The sequence below is a fragment of the Indicator indicator genome, chromosome Z (assembly GCF_027791375.1).
Source record: "Indicator indicator isolate 239-I01 chromosome Z, UM_Iind_1.1, whole genome shotgun sequence".
In the NCBI taxonomy this organism is placed as follows: Eukaryota; Metazoa; Chordata; class Aves; order Piciformes; family Indicatoridae; genus Indicator; species Indicator indicator.
The window spans coordinates 49183109-49202980 of record NC_072053.1 but is presented as its reverse complement, the minus strand read 5'-3'; the positions used below and the strand labels follow the sequence as shown (position 1 = coordinate 49202980).

The 19872-nt window shown below is 38.9% G+C and overlaps 1 protein-coding gene across 1 annotated transcript in view; it reads left to right on the top strand.

The window, feature by feature from the left end:
• PRUNE2 (prune homolog 2 with BCH domain) overlaps nucleotides 1-19872 on the top strand; it is a 554668-nt gene that overhangs the window by 522554 nt on the left and 12242 nt on the right. The window contains exons 13-15 of the mRNA XM_054397589.1: nucleotides 9899-9978; nucleotides 10889-11089; nucleotides 18524-18700. Coding sequence (XP_054253564.1) covers nucleotides 9899-9978; nucleotides 10889-11089; nucleotides 18524-18700 — 458 coding nt within the window. The remainder of the gene's footprint in view (nucleotides 1-9898; nucleotides 9979-10888; nucleotides 11090-18523; nucleotides 18701-19872) is intronic.

Here is a 19872-nt window from a genome sequence, read left to right as displayed (position 1 = left end):
ATGCATCTCACCAGGACACATGGATTTATGGATGTCCAGTTTGCTTAACTGATCCCTAACCCAGCTGCCATCAACCAAGGCAACTCCTCCTTTATCCTGACTTGCCCAGGGGCCTGAAGCTCCTGAGGACAGTCTCCAGCAGTGTAGCCAAAGAAGGCATTCAGTAGCTCTGCCACCTTTTTATCCTTTGTCACCAGGGCACCCACCTCATTCAGCAGTGGGCCTACACTGTTTCTAGTGTTAGTTTTTTCTGCTGTGTATTTAAAGAAACACTTTCTGTTGTCCTTGATCTCTCTTGCAAGGTTTAATTCCAAGGAGGCCTTAGCTTTTTCCTGGTTGCCTCCCTATATCCTCTGGCAACAGTCTTACATTCTTCATAAGTGGCCAGCCCCTCCTTCCATGATCCATAGACTCTCTTCTTCCACTGTAGTTTGCCCAGCAGTTCCCTGTTTAACAATGCAGGTCTCCTGACTCTCTTTCTTGATTTCCTACCTGTTGGGATACTCTGATCTTGAGCTTGGAAGAAGTGGTCCTTGAATGTTAACCAACTGTCTTGGGCCTCTTTACCTTCCTACGTAGTTCCCTATCCTGTGGGATTTCCCCTAGAAATTGCTTGGAAAGGCCAAAGCTGGTCTTGCTGAAGTCCAGGGTTGTGATCCTGCTTGGTATTCTGTTTCTGCCGTGAAAGATCCTGAACATCTCATGATTCTGCATCCAAGGCTGTCCTCAGCCTTCAACCAGACCCTTCTTTGTCAATGAGATCCAGCATCACTCTTCTAGTTGATGCATCCACCATTTTCATCAAGAAGGTATCCTCAGTGCACTGGAGGAACCTCCTGGACTGTGAATGGCTGAGCAGGCCTTCCAGGAAGCTTTTAGGTAGTTGAAATCCCCCATGAGAACCAGGGCCTGTGACTGCGAGGCTGCTGTCAGTTGCCTGTAGAAGGCCTCAGCAACTTCCTCATCCTGATCAAGTGGCCTGTAATAAACACCCACAACAGTATCAGTCATGCGAGCCTGAACCTTAATTTGCACCCACGAAGTTCTCAACTCAGCCCTCATCCACCCTGGGCAGAACTCAATACGTTCTAGTTGCACTCTCTCATAAAGAACAACTCCAATACTTTGACTTGTTGACCTGTCATCAGTTCCTGACATTGGTTCCTAATGTGTAACTCATAATGCTGTTGTCCAAGGTATGTTAAATAATGTTATGTAATGCCAAACATTCAGGTAATTAGCAGGTCTGAAATGCTATGGCAGGGGCTGATTGTCCTGTCTCTAGCGTGGTATTTGAGTGGTGCATGCTTGGGCATGCAGAAAGAACAAGTAAGTTATTAAATACTTATTCATTATATTGCACAGTCTTTCCTGTAGCATCCTATGACCTACTGGTGACAAACTTCTACAAAGAGATCTTCAAGGATGTGGAATCTGCTGCAGGCAGCATCAGTCTGCCTTGCATTCCTAACACACTCTCTTGACAAAACATCTAGCCTTAAAACCACCACCCCTCATTCTGTATTGAGATGTGGCTGGAAATCACAGATAATTGAAGAAGCCCAGGGCCTAGGATTCTTTCCATAAGTCGTCTTCATCCATGGGCATAAACTTGCTGAAATAGCTCAGTGAATCCTATTATCACTCATCTCTTTACTTCCATTTGTCCCTCCTTAGCCTGCTGCTTCCCTCCCTGGATTTGTCTGCCTCTCATGTGCTGTTATACAGGCAGAGAGCTGACAAGCAATGAGGACAGACAGCCTGTAGCTGCTCAGCAGCAGTAAAAGCAGCAGCCTGTGCTAAAGAACAGCAGCTTTTAACAGTCTTAAACTGGTAAGAAATCATACTACTATGAATGGCTACCTGGAAGAAAACTGAAGCTTGCAGTATGGTTTTAAGAAGAGGAACAAGGAAAAAAAAAAAAGGCTAGATAAATAGATGCTAAACACTACATTTGTTTGTAGACTAGGAAACATTTTCATAAAGAATTGTTTAAAAATTTACTTAGCGTGGCCCAAACCAAGAATTTTAACGTTTTCAGCTAACATACTGAAATGCAAACAATTTAAATCTTTTGGCCAGAATACGGAATTTTCCTGCAAGTCTTACTGACTTGCCTGACTTTTTCATCCAACTCTGGTGCTGAAAATTAAGTGAAACATTGACACATGGAAAATGTCAAAGTAACAGAATAATCAGTAAAACCTTTGAAGAGTGAAATGTGAAAAGCTCGGAAGTTACAACTTTTATTTTTAGCAGTGCTTTATTCTATGGCTGTTGAGGAAGCAAGTGACATGTTTTTCTGTCAAAAGGGAATATCAGCATGTGTTTATCTACTGTGCAGCAATATAGCAATGATTAGGTAACATTTGCACAGGTGTTTGATTAATAAAGCCCCACAAATGATTTTTTTTGTTTGCATCCAGAGATGGGAATAAAAGGCTCATGCTATGCATAAATTCTAGTACACAATCTGTAGATTTTTCCTGAACTAATTTGTGATCAAGAGCTATCAAATAAATAGCAAGAGAATCACAGGTAGTTTAGTATACTAACATATGGCTGCTAAATGCAGCTCTTGGGAGATTATAAAACTAAATAATTTTTACAAGTCACCTGTATACAGTGTGATTATTTTACACAGCTATGAGTAAAATTAATGACTTTTTTATAGTCTTAGATATCCTGGAGTGAGTTTCTTCCAATATACTCATTTTCTTGGTATGTGGATGAGGCTGAAGCGTAGTTTCTGACTGATACTGAATGAATCCTGTATGGTGTATGTCACTTTGATTTGTTGCATGTTCCTCTAAAGTTCAGGGATCATTAATTCTGCTGAACTATAAATAAATAAGTAAATAAATAGCACTAGTCTCCTTTATCACTGAATAGGAAACTGCAGAAATTTTGGGAGTTTGTATGGAGCTTTGTAGCAAAGGGCTAATTTTAGGAAGTAATTTCAGGGGTTTTTTAGTAGGTGCATTTGCTAATCGGTTTCTTTTTCCCTTAGTGCACAATCCAGTTGGGTTTTTTTGGAACTAATGTTCTGGTTTCTTTCTCTGTTTCTGTCTTTGTTATTTTCATCAAACTTTCTTCTGATTAAAGCTCATGTTTCATCGGGTTTATTTTTCAAATTTATATACTAATACTTTTATTTGTTGTAGCATCTCCTTTTGGCTGTAGACACAGTTGACACTGAATTATGTCCAACAGTTCTCTGACTTTGCTTGTAGAACATTTCTGCCCATGTTGATTGGATGAGAAGTACCAAAATGCAAACACAAGCACATTAAATCACGATTTGTGTTTAGTCCATTAGCGTTGAAGGTCTTTGAATTAGCACATCGCAGTTATAGTTTATGGAGTTCTATCTATAACCAGAAGAACCATCCTCTGTTTACAGAAAGGACAGAATGACTGTATTCTGTCTTTGCTGAGCACTCCAAGAAAGAGTAGTGATTTTAGAAAGCAGATTCTTGCCATTATTTTAAACACGTTACTGTAGCAAGGGTCTGTGAACTTCTAATCTCTGTCTTTTTCTGAACAGAAATGGAACAACAATCACAAGCAACAAACTTGGATCACACATACATAACTTTAAAAAAAGGGAAAATGTGAAAAAAGAACAGTTTCTGTTCTTAAAATGGGACAAGGTATCAAGTGTTTAATCATGATAACAACATGGGTTTTGCAAGTCTTGTATATGAGGTGATGTGAATGAGTAGCTACGGAGATGAATGATAGCAAAAACACCCCTTGTAAGTTACCTATCTGGTAAGATATTTTGGCTTTAAATTTGTGTAAAATTCTGTAGCACATAATTGTAAACTGAAGAGGAATATAGACATTAAGAAAACACTTTGTGTCAGTTCTTCCTTGATGTAAACTCTGATTTGTGGAGTACTTGATTTGCTTCTTTTGAGCTTTTTTATTACTTCCAAATATGGAAGAACAGCATTCTCATTTTGTCTGGAAGAGGCTAAACTTCCTCCAGGAGGTACAATCAACATGATGTGGAAACCATCAGTAGGTTGCTTCTGGCAGTGAAAATACCAGATATGGGCCTGCTCACGGTGCTCTGTATGCTGGCCTTGCCCCAGTAAAACATTTAAACCTGCTTAGCCATAAGGGCACTTTCAGGCGGAGCTGTGCAGAGAGTGGACACGTTCTTGGATAAATGCCTCTCTTTCATACCATCCAAGGCAAACACTGTACTGTCATCTCTAGTCCCTCAATTTCTTATTGCTCCTTTCCTGGTCTCTGTGCTTGCATTAGGGCTGTGTTGCAGGATGAGGGAGGAGTTTAAAGTAGAGTTTATTTTGTGCTTCTCGTGTTCTGCAAAAGGGACTCTAGAAGGAACATAAGTTCCTTTATCTTGTTTTTGTACCCAAAATTCCACTGTTCACGCATTCTTTCTCAAAGCAGCTCATTTTTTCATCTGCAAATAGTGAAGCTGGATTTTTATTTCATTGGAGACCAGGGTGTACCTGTGTAATGTGTAGAATTTGACAATGTGAAAAAATCTAACTGTTTAGTCTCTGAGTAACCTTTTCATACTACTTCATCTCCCCTTTCCAAAACAAGCATGTATTAATATGAACTAAGGTAATGTCATCCATGTCATTCCTTTAACTACTCATGCTTTGAAACTTCATTAAAACCCTCAAAATCTTGTGAAAATTTAAGTATAAAAGTATCTTTGTCTATAGAGGGAACAGCATGTAAGAACCAGTCTTCGTGTGTCTAGGACAAGTGTTTGGCAGTTGTGGGCTCCACTTCAGATGAAACTGCCTTAAAAATGTATACCATTTAAATTCTGGATGATGAGCAAGTAGTAGTGGGTTGGAGTGGAGGGACTCATTTTAGAAAGGTGATGGTCTCTGTTGGAATAATGTTTTATATGTTACTGATGCTCATTCAGAGTAAGCCATTGAAGAGATTAGTGGAAAAAAAAATTCAAAATGGAAATTGACTTCTTGGTATGTAGTAATTGAGGAGCAGCTTGGGAAACTGTATAGTGATGTATCACATATGACACAAGAGTGAGGCAGTACAGCCTATAGGGGTTATGACATTGCTGTGAATATGCAGAGCTGCTCTTTCTGAAATAGCTGAATTTTACTGTACCTACAAAAATCATGAAGGACAAATTTATCTGAGAAATACTGATTTGAGAGGGCACTAAAAATTATTTAAAGATTATTAATTTCTTGAGCTGTAACAATGTCTGACCCAAGAAGGTGCAAGGAAAGGATTTCAGCCTTTGACCTCTCTCTCCTCCTTTCATAAGAATTTGCTATCTGCCTCTGAATCACTTTTGAGAAACAGGAGCATTCTTCTGAATAAATATGTAGATCTGAATTATCAAAGCAGATATGCAGTAATTTGATTCCCAGTGCAGCTGATCCTGAAATGACTGGTCTGTGTACCACATAAAAGAAGCCATTTGTGACACAGAAAACTTATTTGACTTTGACTTCTGTTCCAAGTGAAAGATCCTTTTTCTTGTCAATCCGGTACATCGTATCTGAACAGAATGGAGCTTTCTAAAGTAACTTAATCTACTTTTTCAATAAGGAGCATTCATTAAAAAGAATAACAAACAAAAAATCAAACAAGCAAAAAAAGCTTTATTTTTCTAATACTTTCGGTTACATCATCCATGCCATTAGTTGCACCTATAGGGGATGCAAGGAATTTTGTAAGCCAGAATTTTGGAAGTATGTGAAGTACTCTGTGGGAAAGCAAGAGGAGGCAGTTGCTTCATTTAAGTTTCTGAATTTGATCTTCTATTACTAGGATTCCTGCTGAGATCTGTTGAGAGCTGGTGCACAGATTATTCTGCAGGGAACTGAGCTGCTCAGCATAGCATGCTCTCAAAATCCATCAGAAATCAAGGAGTATGTCTGTAGAAAACAAACCTTGTCCATATCTTGCTCATTTTTATCCTGATGGAGAGTCTAGAGCCTGTTGAGATACAATGTCACGAAAACTGTGGACTGTGATGGGCTTTCTGAATCCACTAGAATTGAAAGACTGCTGATTAATTTTGACAGAAGTATGTTAACTATGGCTTTTAAAAATACAAGCTTTCACTGAACCTGAAGTATGCATGTCTGTCAAGGAATCTTTAATCTGTTTGAGCAAAGCACAAGTGATCTGGAAACGTAAGACTAACTCCAGAGTTAGACTCCCTGTCCTCTGAAAATTCTGTTGACTGTTGATTTGACAGTAAACGAGAACCTGACACCTTTTATTAAAAAAACAAAACAAAACAAAACACAAAAACAACAACAAAACCCCAAACAAACAAAACAACATCCTCCATCCTCCCCCCACCCCCAAAAAAACCCCAAACTCTTAAATTAACTCAGCCAGAAAATTTCTGAAAGGTGATACTGTCTTTTATGTGATTGAAAATGGATAACCTTGTGTCAACAATGGTAACTAGGCTTGATCTGAATTGTAACTGCCTGCTTTGCCCCAGATCTTTCAGAACTGCAGACTCTTGCTTCCCAAATCAAATACTCCAGTATGGATGGCATGGATTATTGACATTAAAAACACTCTGCCACCAAAATAAAGTTAGAGTTTCTTAGACAAATTCTGATGCTATTTATTGTAATCCCTAAGAGAGAGGTATTTTTTGAGTATGTTGCCTGTAGCAGTTGCTATATTACATTAGAAATTCAAACAAAAGGATGCATGAGATACATTATCTTTCAGTGCCCTCGAAACGTATTGTTCTTGCAAATGCAGCTGCAGTATAGAATTCTGGTTTAACTCAGCTGTAGTGGTCCCTTGGAGAGCAGACAATCAATTGAACTTTAGGTCATGAAGGTGTAAGAGATTCTAGAGAAAGCAGCCATGAGAATTCCAAGTACATATGCAGGGTTTTTTTATAAAAAGATAAAGATGCTACAGGGAGAAAAGCAGTCTTGAGGCAATCCTAGAACTGTCATAGCTTAGGATAATTCTGTCCCAGGCATTTTAGACTAATTCTAAATTATTTATTGTCAAAAATTGCTTTGTTCAGATGATAATTGTCACTATTTCTACAAGGATAAAGTGTATAAAATTCTCTTGTGTTCAAACATGGTTACAGGCTTACTGCCGAGAATACTGTTCCTTTTCAATACAGAAATCCTGAAAATTCCCTGTCCTCCTGTAGCTTACTCTTCGTACAACTTGAAAGAAGAGCATTTTCTTTCAAATTATTTCTTGCAGTGATTTCTGTAGCTTGTTCAGTAAGGAATTGTCATTTGGTGTGATATTTTATACATTAATTGTATATATTTTAGTATAAAAAAACTCACTCCTGTCCAGCAAAAAAATACATCCTTGAGTATGCATATGTTGTTTTCTGACGAGTCCTGAGCTGCTTTAATGCAAGAACTTTTCATAGTTTTTTTTTGTTTGGAAAGGTTAACAAACCTCCAGATAAAATCTGAATCTGAATTTTAAATGGATTATAAATGTTCATCCTCTCCTCAAACTGTTTCCATGGCCAGAGTTTCTTACCTTGTTATCCAGCTGTTACTTAAAACACTTCCTTAGAATTCAGATTTCTCTCTGCAAAGTTCAGAGAACTAAGTTAGACTTTATTAAACATATTTTACTATGAATTAATCAAATACCAAAAATAATTCAAATATTCTAAATACTTACTTACGTTTTCTAAGTAAATTCTGATAATACTCTGTGTGTCAGTTTTCTGGACATCTCCTGAACAAAGATGATGCTACAGAGCAGAGAAAAAGGAAATTATACACTACAATTTGTGCCATTCATTTTATTCATGAGCAGGAGACTTGGATCAAGTTTCTTTACTATACTATTGTGTATCCAAAGAAAGAATTATTTCAAGCCTGATTTGACAATAATTAAACATACTCCAGAATTAGCGTGTTTTGTTGTGTTAACGTCTGTATTGTGAAAGATGTTACCTACAATATGTGGGGATAAATTGAGGAAAATCAGCAAGACTGGAACGTGTTTGTTTTTATTGAGAGACTAGGCCTGGTATGAGTTGAGCAGCAAAACCAGTTTATATATGTATAGTCTATATGCTCTGTGGCCTCACAGGAAGAGTAGGATTTCAGTAGTTTGCTTGTCTGTACTAGGAATTTGATGGTAAAGGCATTTTACAACTTTAAGCACAATAAAATCTTGGGCTTACTTACAGGCAGGTCTACATGTACACATATGTAAACTATACTCATACTGTGATGCAGTGATTGGCCAGAACAGTCTGTAAGATAATGAGGGTAGCCCTCATGGCAGCAGCAGGGGTAGGAAGAAATTGGAGGAATGACAAGCCAAGGGTGTTCAGACCTGTTCGGCTGAATCATTCAGAATGGAGCTAGCTGGTGCTGTGACAGGGACATTCTTTTACCTCATCACAGCATTATTAATCAAAGTGTAAACATTATATGTTGTTCGGCTTTTGTGGAAAAAAAATAAAATAAATAATTTGGGGCAGGAATCTAGAAAAAAATACTGTAATTGTTCTGATAAAATTAATGACGCTTTTTTTTGAGCCATACGTTTTTAGTGGAAATTGTTTAGAGGCTGCCAAGTGTTGTGAAAAATGTAAAATATTGTTTACTATCTGCAGTTGAATCATGGTCCCAGAAAGCATTTTCTAAACTACTTGAATAAAACAAAGAGACACGAAGTAAATTTTCTTTAAATATTCAAGCAGCTGTTTTAGCATTTTCACCACCTAATGCCTTTTACTTATCTTATTTAGGTATGTTAAATACTTTTCTTGTTTCATCATAAAAATGAAGTCTAGGTAGGCTATTTCTCAACATTTAGTCTTTGAAAATTTGTGAAGTACTTTTTTACCCACTTCTGTGCTTTCTGTACTCTTTCAATGCAGGGCATCCAACTGTTTTAGTATTATAAAGTGACTTATTTGGGTCAGAACTGTTCTGAAGTACAAACGTTATCAAAAGAATGGAAAACCTACTGTCATCTCATTTTTGCTGTACAGCAGCTGTATATACAGCAACGGAACTCTTAGCTGGTATGCAGTTTGCAAAGAGTAGCTGAAGCTCCCTGTATTGATGTGTCTTATTTGGTCTTTTGTCATCTGACCAATTTGGTGGGGTTTTTTGTTTGCTTATTTGTTTTTTAAGATATATATAAAATAACAAACATTGCTATTTGCCAGTGTAACAGGTTAGCGCACTACAAAGGGTTAACCTGCCTGTTTCTGCCAAAACAAAAGTGAGGGAAAAGTAACACACAAAAAAACTCCTTCGGGTTGAGGCACAGTTGAGATAAATACGAGTTTGCTGTCTAAATGAGATAATAATGATAATACAATGCACAATTACCTTAGCCTATTTGCATAAAAAGCACAGCAGAAAGCATCAGCAAGCAGAAGCCAGTGAGCTAAACCACTACGTCACTCCCCTCCAGCTGCCATCCCGGCAGAAGAGGCAACACCGAAAAACCTGGAGCTGAAATGCAGCAACCAGAACAGGAAGCCTCTCATGTTACAATCTGAACTTCAAGCCCCATAATAATTTGTTCCAACCAGCACTTTCATTTTGAAGCTGGCATGACAGCAGCATGGTTTAGAATAACAGGAGTAAATATTCAACTTAACCCATGACAGCCAGCCTGATATTATTCCGTACTATATCTTAGTTTTAGCAAAAATGTCTGTGTGACTTATGGTCTCCATAGGTTCTGCAGATGTGTGCATAAATAAAAAATAAGAATGGCACAGTAGAACTACAACTGTATTTCTCACATCAGTTTGTGATCAGGCTTCTGAAATGGCTGCATGAAGGGAAGTTTCCATTCATGAGACCACATGAGTTGTATTGACAGCAAAGTCAACCTGTGCACTACTTAAGATTTTGTTTTGTATTCTACCTCTCAGGTTGGTACAAGAGGATGTAGGAATGGACATCCCCTTTGCTGAGGGTGTACTAAGCCCCAGTTCTACAGAGATGAGACCTGGTGAGAGAACCTTCTACTCTTTTTTCTTTTTTCACTTATATCTTATTTCCTTCAAATTTCATTACGCAGTGAGAAGGATGTTTCTAGGCTGGTAAAGAATCAGTTCAACATTGAAAAGAAAAAGTGTGCCATTTGCTTTATTTAGTTAATCTGCTTTACCTGAGAAGTGATAGTTATAGTGTGCTCATTTTTTCCCTTATGCGTAATTGCTGACATTTGTTTAGTCCTTGTGAAGTTTAAGTCTATAATTTGTCTTGTATTTGACTACTGTCTTAAGTGAACTGTGTTAGCATTAGTATATGTCAGACAGAACAGCTTGAAATTTGCCACACGATACAGTGGCAAGGGGCAAAGTCAAATCTAGCTTTTGTCTTGTTGAAGACTAATTTTATTTAAGACTGATTAAGAGACTCAGAGGTATTTTTTATATCCAGTGGCATATTGAATAAGATACTGCATAACTGAAGCTAAAATATAGCTACTTGCAAATTAGCACCATTCAAATAGTACCAAGTGCATAAGAAAACAAATATTTACAGGGGGTTTTGCTCATATGAATTTTTCCAGGATTTATCAATGTCTTTGTTCATAACTCAAAGGATTCATATACTACTCTTCTAATTTGATAAACATTGTGGGTCATAGCATGCCCAAGGCCTGATTTTTGTCTAATGATTGTAAAAGAATGAATCTGGATTTTGCATAATTTAAGAGCTCCCAGCTGCATCTGCTATTCCTGTATGCAATCATTTTATCTCTTTAAACATCGATATTGATATTGATATTTGTGTTTTATGTTAGTTGGTCTTAAATGACTTGGTGTTACTAAAACTGACCTGTTTCAGTGTGTAATCTTGGAGATTAATTGTATACAGAGGAGATAAAATTTGTGTTTTCTTCCTTTTTTCAGAACCTCCCAATTCTCTTGATCTTAATGGTTCCCATCCCAGAAGAATAAAGCTGACTGCTCCAAATATCAATTTGTCTTTGGATCAGAGTGAAGGGTCTGTACTTTCTGATGAAAATTTGGATACACCAGATGAAATTGACATCAATGTGGATGACCTTGACACTCCCGATGAAGCAGACTCTTTTGAATACACTGGACAAGGTAATGGTCTAGATTGCAAATGAAGACTTTTATTTCTGTTTCTGTGTTTACTGCTTACATGACTAGTCTCATGTCTGTCAGGCTACTAGCATATGGGAGTTAATACCTGGTATCCAGATATTTTTTGCTATTTTTTAAACTTTATTCCCCTGAGAAGCATAATACATTTCTGCTTATGCAGAATGCAGAAAGACATAGTACAGCTTATCAAACAAAATAAGAACTACCTAGAGGGAATCAAATTCAAAGTCCTGTCCATTACCACAGGACTTGTCCAAAAAGGGTTGTTAAAAAAGGGAAGAACAGTTTCTCTCTGACGCAGAGAAGGCTATAGCTAACTGCACATTTGGGCAGCTCTGGCCAGCTATAGATTATGGATAATGTCAGTACTTAGGTTTATAACCTTTTTCAAAATGTGTTGACTGACATCAGTAAACTGCATCAGAGAGTTTACAGTGTAGAAATAAAGTAGGCAGTGCCTGGTGAGGGAGGTGGAAGGTGTGTGCTTGTCAGGATAAAGCTAGGTCAGGTGATGGAACAGAATTCTTCATTCCAACAATTTAAATATTCTTTCTCAGGAGAGCCAGTTGTACAGTGTAGATACACCCTGAAGTGTGCAATGGGTAATTCACTCTGCCTATTAGTGCTTTTCTCTCGTGTTGTGTTTTACATCATGTAGTTGCTTGATTTACCCTCAGGGTGTACAAAATAGGCTCATCCTTTACTGCTACCTGAAGAGCCGTTTAAGAACTGTATTCACTAATGTAAATACAACAAGATCATAAGGTATTTGAGGGGAAACTGAGTGGGACTATTTTGCAATCTACAACAGAAAAAACTGTAAAAGTTGATTAATTTGAACGGAATTTTCCCTTGCATTTAAATTCTCTGTTACCAGCATTGGTTTAAGTGATATTGCCAAAGAGGCGTTGTGTACTCAGTCATGCATGAGCATCTCTAATGTCACTTCTCATTAGAAGCCTGATTTCCTTATGGGTAGATGCAGAGGATGTGAGTTGCTTGATGGTTAGAATACTTTGTAGCAAAGGTTAAAACTGACACATGGAGGTGGGGGAGGGGGGGTGTGCTTGGAGTTTTAGACTGTCCTGACCATGGTGTGAGAACAAAAATCTCTGTCTACAGTGTAACAGATTTTGACTTTAAGCCCTCAAGTAAATAAATTCAGTTGCAGTGATTTCAGTGGCAGTTGTATTTGTGGTAATTATGTCTCTTCACCTGTTTATGCTGCTTTCTAAATGTGATGATTCGTTGTTGTGTCTGTGATGACTTTCTAAGTGTGATGACTTGTTCAATTGTGAATGTTGCACTAGATGAACTCAAGATGCCTGTATTTTTGGTGACATTCTTACAGTTTTGTAGTTTTATTTTACATATATATAATAGGCAAAATGTCCTCATCTTAGGTGACCCAGGAACAGAGATTAGAAAAGGAAAAAGAAACATATTATAAAAATGTGCCATCAATAAAACAAGTAGGCTATAGATATTGTATGATTCTGATAGCTAAGAGCATAGTCAACTGGCACAGAATAGTTTATTTGCATGGTAAATGACCTTTGTTATCTTTGTACTTTTGTCCCTCTACTGTTAACCAGTACCAGCACTCATAAGCTCCCACAGATCAGTGTTTCTAGAATGCTGTGTTGAACCCAGGTGTGATGGTTTTAAGACTGTCTTTATTTTTTCTTCTCACAAAATTCAAGCAGAGAAAATGAAAGAATGTAAATAAATCACTATTGGGTGTAAGAAAGCAAAATAATGATTATTCTAAACACTTCCTTTGGAGAGAAAGAAATGTTTAAGAATCACTACTCAAAACAAGATACGGGACAGTGGGGCAGTCGGGCAGTCTCACAGTCCTGCTTTTCTCAGTCTGCCTGCTTCTTCTCTTCTCTGGCTGAAGGTAACACACCTGCATACTGACCTTGGCAAGCTAAGTCTAACGAACCTCTCTGCTTCTTTGCTTTCTTCCCTTTTGCCTGCTTGGGGGTGGGGGGAAAGAAGCACAGCCCCTTCTGGGGGCCCAAGGGACTTGTGTTTTTCTGTTGACTGTACATATTTGTAAATGTTGTGAATAGTGTGTATTTGTACATATTCCTTGCATTTCATCATCGATTGTAGTTTTGCCTGTAAAATACAGCTTTCATTTGCTTCCAGAATGAGCTAGCCTGGTTATTGTTGGTGTGGGAGGGGGATTTCAACTATCACTCTGTTACACCAGGGAAGTAAATACTGAGGAGACAAAAGCTGCTGATACTGTAGAGAACAGAGAGTTTTAGCTTTTCGTGCTCAGACTACTGAATCATAGAATCATAAAACCATAAAACTGTGAGGGTTGGAAGGGACCTTAAGGATCATCTAGTTTCAACCGCCCTGCCATGGGCAGGGACACCTCACACTAGATCAGGTTGCTCAGAGCCACATCCAGCCTGGCCTTAAAAACACCCAGGGATGAGGCTTCTACCACCTCCCTGGGCAACCTGTTCCAGTGTCTCACCACCCTCATGGTGAAGAATTTCTTCCTAACATCTAATCTGAATCTAGCCTTTTCTAGTTTTGTTCCATTCCCCCTAGTCCTATCATTGCCTGACACCCTAAAAAATCCCTCCCCAGCTTTCTTGTAGGCCCCCTTCAGATACTGAAAGGCCACAAGAAGGTCTTCTCAGAGCCGTTTCTTCTCCAGACTGAACAGCCCCAACTCTTTCAGTCTGTCCTCATAGGAGAGGTGCTCCAGCCCTCTGCTCATCCTCATGGCCCTTCTCTGGACACATTCCAGCACATCCAGATCCTTCCTGTAATAGGGGCTCCAGAACTGGACGCACTACTCCAGGTGGGGTCTCACCAGAGCAGATTAGAGGGGGAGAATCACCTCCTTCGACCTGATGGCTACACTTGTCTTGAGGCAGCCCAGGATCTGGTTGGCTTTCTGGGCTGCAAGTGCATGCTGGTGGCTCATGTTGAGATTCTCATCCACCAGCACCCTCAAGTCCTTTTCTTCAGGGCTGCTCTCGAACCAGTCACTCCCCTACTCCCCAGCCTGTATTTGTGCTTGGGATTGCCCTGACTCAGACGCAGGACCTTGCATTTGGCCTTGTTGAACCTCATAAGGTTGGCATGGACCAACTTCTCCAGCCTGTCAAAGTCCCTCTGGATGGCATCCCTTCCCTCCAGCGTGTCTGCTGCACCACACAGCTTGGTGTCATCAGCCTGACATTTGAATCATAAAAGGCAATTGAGAAAATCACGGTGGTTGTGATGATTCAGGCATCCACCTCCACTGCTGAAAATAGTGGTTCTGTGACACAAGAAATACTGAAACCCAGATTTAAGGAAGAATAATGAAGCATAATCATCACAGCTGCAATGTGCAAGGAAATAGATAAATGGAAATTCTAAAGCACGTGTCTTAAACTGGCATCTTACTTGTTTAGAGATTGGTTGGTCATCAGTTTCACAGGAGTTATTTTGCCACTAGTGTTTTATATTTAAATACTTTGAAACAGCTGTTGTTTCTGAAATGAGCTTTTAATAACTATTAGATTACATGACATAAAAATTTTGAAAACTATGTGTACATGTAGGCAAAGGCCTCCCCTAGAGTCAGTGTTATTTGGAAAGTAAAAGATGTTTATTATTTTTGTCTGCAGATGTGTATTTCTCTTTTGAATCTCACATTGGTGCATCTTTCTCTGCGAAGGCAGCGCTCCAAGCAGTAAGCACAGCCACTTCATCGGGAAAAGACAATCTAGTATCTAAAAAGAATTCATTTGGCCAGTTCCAGCATTGTGAGTTTTATCAGGATTGCTTTTTGTTATTTGTAGCTAACACCACCAAAAAAAAACACCTAGCAAAACAAAGCAAAACAAAACCCACTAACAATTTCAGTGTTAGTCTGACAGTTACATAGCCCAGCCTCTTTTCATTAAAACCATGTTATTTCTACCCTCCAAGGGACAAACTGACTAGACAGTTTTTCTAGACTTTTCTGATAACCCCACCTATCTATTCTGAGAGCACCTGATCTGCATCCTATGGGGACTCTATGTTCTTAAAGGAATAGACCACACTGTGATGGCCTGTCAGATTTTGCATAGCTTGACTGCATACTTATAGAATGATTGGGGTTGGAAGGGGCCTTTGAAGTTCATCAAGTCCAACCCACTTGCAGGGCAGGATTGCCTAGGGCAGGCCCCACAGGAACCAATAATATCCACCATAACTGAACCTTCTGTGTTTTGTTTTTTTTTTTTTTTTTAATTTGTAAAAGTTTTCCTATTGTTTCTTGTGGTGCAAAATTAACATTATGCAAACTTGCATTAAGTTATCTAGCTTGGAGGGAGCAGGGTGATGCATTTTGTAAGCTTGTTTCCAGTGTCACAGAATATATGTGTTTGAAAACTGAATGCTAAGTGTATTATACGCTGAGGGTATTCTACCCTGAGAAAGCACGTATGCATACTTCAGTTCCACAGTATGTAATCTGCTGAGCAGCAACTGTTAAGCCAGTTTGAAATAGTGTAGTTGAAAAAGAATCACTTTTTACAGTCTATTCTTCTTCTCAACCTTAGATCTCAAAATCCCTTTATTTGCTGTTCCTAAGGATAAAAGGCTTATGTGGTCACATTACATAGGCCCATGTATATATTTCTTGATATTACATCTTTTTTTTTCCCACCATTAAAACAATTTTACAAATACTTTTGACTGTTCAACTGGTTAGGCAGTGAGGTGGGAGGTGAAATATTACTGCTTTCGTGCAAAATTCTGGCAGGTGGGAATTAGGTAAAGAAAAAATTGGTGATCAGCTCAGCTTTTGTTGCACATGAGAGAATCTAGCGCAGAGAAAGGGACCTACCACCAGTATTACTCCCTGCTAGAGACAGAAAATGTAAGACAGGTGGCAATAGAAATTCAAACTTCATTAGTCCATCTGTAACAACAAATGTGTGCTCAACTTTAATAGACACTTTTTTTAAAATGCAAAGCTTTTTTGTATTTTGAGGTCTTTGATGCTTGTAACAAAATGGTAGAATTGTTGATAGATTTTAATGCAAAAATCAGTTTTACAAATTAATAGTCACTAAATCTCTGGATTTTAACTTCATTTACCACCACTCTTTGGGCCAACCTGTCCACCCAGTGAAGTGTCCAACCCAGGAGCAGCCAGTTTCCCCATGAGGATGCTGTGGGAGACATCCACACTAAGCAGGTCACCTTGTCATAGGAGGAGATCAGGTTTGTCAAACAGGACCCGCCTTTCATGAACCCATGCTGACTGGACCTGATCCCCCCTGGTTGCCCTGCATATGCTGCATAATGGCACTCAAGTTGATCTGCTCCATGACCTTCCCTGGTACCAAGGTCAGACTGGCAGGTCTGTAGTTCCCCAAATCCTCCTTCTGGCTCTTCCTGGGCATCACATTTCCCAGTCTGCAGTTAGCTGTGACCTCCCTGGTTAGCCAGGACTGATGACAAATTATGGAAAGTGGCTTGGTGAGCAGTTATGCCAGTACTCTCAGTAGCCTTGGGTGTATGCCATCCGGCCACATAGACTTGTGTATGTCTCAGCGGTGCAGCAGGTCACTGACCTTCTTCTCTTGGATTATGGGTTTTCATTCTGCTCCCCATTTCTGTCTTCTAGTTCAGGAGGCTGGGTATCCAACAAACAAGTGGTCTAACTACCAGTATGGTATTAATTAGCTCAGCCTTTTCATCATCCTTGGCCACCATGTTCCCCACGCCCCCCCACATTCAGCAAAGGATAGACACTCTGCTCAGTCCTCTTACTGTTTCTAATATATTTGTAGAAGTATTTCTTGTTGTGTTTAACAGCTGAAGTCAGATTAATTTCCAGTTGAGCTTTGGCTTTTCTAATTTTCTCCCTGCATAGTCTCACAACAACTTTGTAGTCCTCCTGCGTGGTCTGCCCCTTCTTCCAATGACCATACACTCTACTTTTCTCTCTGAGCTGCGAACAGATCTCTCCATTCAGCCAGGCAGGACTTCTTCCTCACTGACTTGTCTTTCAATGCATGGAGTTGGCCTGTTCCTTTCAGACTTCCTTCTTGAGTGGTGCCCAGCCTTCCTGGACTCCTTGGCCCTTCAAAGCTTGCCTCCCAAGGGACTCTGCTGACAAATCTCCCAAACAGGCTAAAGTTCATGCCTATCCCTTCTGAAGAGTTTGTAGGCATTGATTGCAACACTGCAGTTACGTGAAACATCCCACCACATTTCCATGCTGGCCACTGTATCATATTTTTTATCTCACTCTACCTTTATATATCTCACTATACCTTTATTTGCTGCTACTTTGCTAACTGACTTACATGATCAAAGTCTGCTCTTATTTATCACTGCAGAGCCAGAATAATACTTTGAAAAGAACAATTGTTTAACCAATAAAATACATGGAAACTTTACTATGACAATAAAGTAATAATATGCACATAGTCATAAGGCAAAGGTGCTTCAGCAAGAGGGATGGTTTGTTGTTTTTCTTTTTTCCCATGTATAAAACACTATGTTGTAACAACAGCCAAAGAAGGAAATTAAGTAATTCCAGCTGTGGATTGAATAACTTTTCCTGTCACTTTTGCTGTAACCAGCCGTTAAGTTTGTAAGACTGGAGTGCTGTTAAATTTGTGTTTAATAGCCATCTTGTCAATGTGTAACAGAAATGTAGATTTTTTTTTTTTTAACTGCTTCACAGATTTTTCTGAAACTAAGAGTACATAGCAGAGATGCTGTATTAAGAGACTTCATTGTCTGTCAGCCATGCAGTTTATTTATTGTGATCTTTGTATCTGTGAGCTACATATTCCTGTTCTCCCACAAACGCTGCTGTGGGTAAGCCAGATCTCCTGGCTGCTGTGGACTTCACAGGGAACTGGTATTTAAGCAAAAGGTCCTACGCAGGGCAGATTGTGTATGTGAGTAAGCATAATGTCGTGACTGAAGCAGAAGATGCATGTTCTTGTTTGCTGATGCCAGATGTGAAGAAATTGGAGACAGAATGGAAGAAGTTGAGAAGCTCTTGTCCTGTGGTCATTCTCTTTAGATACAAAGTATCGATGTGTTAAACTTTAATTCCCTATTTTGCTTTTTAATATAGTTTTCATGTCTGCAACACAGAGATTATTGAAGACCTTACAGTGCAGTACCTCTAGTGAGAAGCTGATCTTATTAACTGGATGCAAAAATCCCGTGGCATTATTCTGCATAGTGATAGTTGTGGCTATTCTTTTAATAATGATGAGAAGTTTAAAAAATCAGAACTTCTCATTTACTGACTGTTAGTGATGAAATTGTGCTGTTATTTATACCAGTGCAGATCCAGGATAGTGATGCAAAAGCATTTCAAATGCATGTAACAAAGAAAATATTTAGAGTAATATATACGATTTTATTTTTCAGAAGAGCAGACTGCTACTAAAGATGCTTCCCAGGAGGAGACTGAATCAATTCCAGAGTATACTGCTGAAGAGGAGCGAGAGGACAACAGGTTATGGAGAACAGTGGTTATTGGAGAACAAGAGCAAAGAATTGATATGAAAGTCATTGAACCTTACAAAAAAGTCATTTCACATGGAGGTAGGAAAACCCTGAACTGATTTTTAGAATAGTGGGAAAAAATCATGTCTTAGTGGGCATGACTTATTTCTGGTTTAGTTCAGTTATTATTCTGGCAAAGTGGAAGAGAGAGAGAGACTATTTTTCAATCATGGCTGAAATCATCTAGCTTTCATAGAATCATAGAATTTTTAAGGCTAAGGTTGGAAAAGACCTCTAAAATCATCCTATGCAACTGCCAACTAAACCCATGTTCTGAAGTGCCATGTCCACAGGGTTTTCTAACATCTCCAGGGGAAGTGACTTCACCAGCTCCCCGGACAGCCTGTCCCAATGCCTGACCACTCTGTCAGTAAAAGAATCTTTCTTAATATCCAATCTAAATCTTCCCTGGCACAACTTGAGGCCATTTTCTCTCATCCTTTTGCTAGTTTCTTGGGAAAAGTGATTGACCCCCAGCTCACTACAGCCTCCTTTTAGGTAGTTGTAGAGTGTGGCAATGACTGGTGAGTATTTTAAATACAAAGCAATTTCAGGACCAACAAGTAGATGATTATGCATGTATCATTAACCATCTTGTCATTGTAGACTAAGACTGTCTTACAGTATGGAAAAGAACAAATGCGTTACAGGGGGAAAAATTAAAAAAAACCAAACAAACAAACAAAAACAAACCCACAAACCAGAAAACACCCAAACTTTATTCTGTGGACTTTGGCATAAACTTTTGCAGAAGAAAGTATAGTGCTCTATGATTTGTTGATTGATATGTATGGGTCCACAGATCTGAACAAGCAGAGTGACAAAAGAAACAAACCCACAGTTTTCCTTGGAGCTACCATTCATCTGGCTAAGCTACTTAAGTTATTTTTCTGCCACTTAGAGTTGTTACCAGCATTTCACCAGCAACTGTTTTATGGTTGGGTTCTTTTTCATATAATTTGTTAATCATTATGAAATAGTATATAAGAGAAAACATTTATGGGAGGAAAATGACCTCATGTACTTGCTATGTTGTCTTCTTTGCTCATCTGCTCGTTAGCCTCCTCAGGGAACTTGTAGTTCTGGTGTTACTAGCACACTTCTGTATAAACTAAATCAAACGGATAAAAATTACTATAGATATCGGAGGAAGAAAATGCAACGAAGTGTCCTAAGTGTCATTTTCTTGGTGTCTCAGGTGTAGGTTGTCC